The sequence below is a fragment of the Ornithorhynchus anatinus genome, chromosome 3 (genome assembly GCF_004115215.2).
Source record: "Ornithorhynchus anatinus isolate Pmale09 chromosome 3, mOrnAna1.pri.v4, whole genome shotgun sequence".
NCBI lineage: Eukaryota > Metazoa > Chordata > Mammalia > Monotremata > Ornithorhynchidae > Ornithorhynchus > Ornithorhynchus anatinus.
Window position 1 is genome coordinate 34665677 of NC_041730.1, and position 960 is coordinate 34666636.

At 43.2% G+C, this 960-nt stretch overlaps 1 protein-coding gene across 1 annotated transcript in view; it reads right to left on the reverse strand.

The window, feature by feature from the left end:
* Positions 1-346, reverse strand: part of DBX1 (developing brain homeobox 1) — a 5682-nt gene extending 5336 nt beyond the window's left edge. Inside the window, exon 1 of the mRNA XM_029061710.2 lies at positions 1-346. This exon is cut by the window's left edge and continues 199 nt beyond it. Coding sequence (XP_028917543.1) covers positions 1-171 — 171 coding nt within the window. The 5' untranslated portion in view covers positions 172-346.
* Between the last annotated feature and the right edge of the window lie 614 nt (positions 347-960).

Here is a 960-nt window from a genome sequence, read left to right on the forward strand (position 1 = left end):
GGTCCGGGGCAGGTAGCTGGCCGGCCTGCTGATCCTGATCAGATCTTCCACCAAGAAGCTGGAATGACTAGAAAATGCCGTCTGCAAAGTCTGTGGCAGTGTTAAAGTAGGAGTGGGTCGCAGGAGGCTGGGATACACGGCTGGAGGAGCTATTAAACTAGGGAACATCATCGCAATAGTATGGAGGAGTAACCCTTATTCAGAACGTCCAGCGAGAGACCCTTTCTTCCCCACCCCCCGAACCTCCTCTCCTGCTTTGCAAACTTCTGTAGTAAAGATCCAGCTAGCAAGTCTGACAGGAGTTCTACTTGCCCTTCCTACGAGATGAAGGGTTTTATAGTGGTCAGCCTGCTAAAGCTCTTTCAAAAGTGACAGCTCGAACAATGAGGTTCAACAAAGTTCTCCACTTGAGCTTCATTCATCGGGGGCTTTAGACGCTCTGATTGGTGCAGGGGTGCAATTTATGATTGGATTAGACTTCATAAGCAAGCAATGCACAATGGCCTTGTAACAAAGAAAGTGTAGTCATCAATTTTGCATATTGACCGCCTCTTTGGAATATAGTGCTCCAAAGGATCTCAGCGGGGTTTTGTTCAGAAGCAACACACACAGGCTAATTAAATGCCTATTTAAAAGTTTCAAATGACATCTTGCCTCATAGAAAAGGAATTATTTAAAGAAAGCACTAAATTTATTTGCTGCTCCCCTGCTGAGATTAGAAAATAAATCAGTAAATATGCATACAAGCTCATCTCCAGGCTGTCAAAAAAAAATTGGGGGCAAAGGGAAAAAAAGTAAGTAAAATTAGATTAGGAGCTAAACCCAAAATTCTTAAATGGGTCCTCTGACAAATATGTATAAAATTTGACATCCCGGGATAGCTCAGAAGTATATGTGCCTTCTTTGCCCCCGGAGGCTGACTCGTTTTAATTAAGTACAGCAAAATGTGTCATGTTCTAA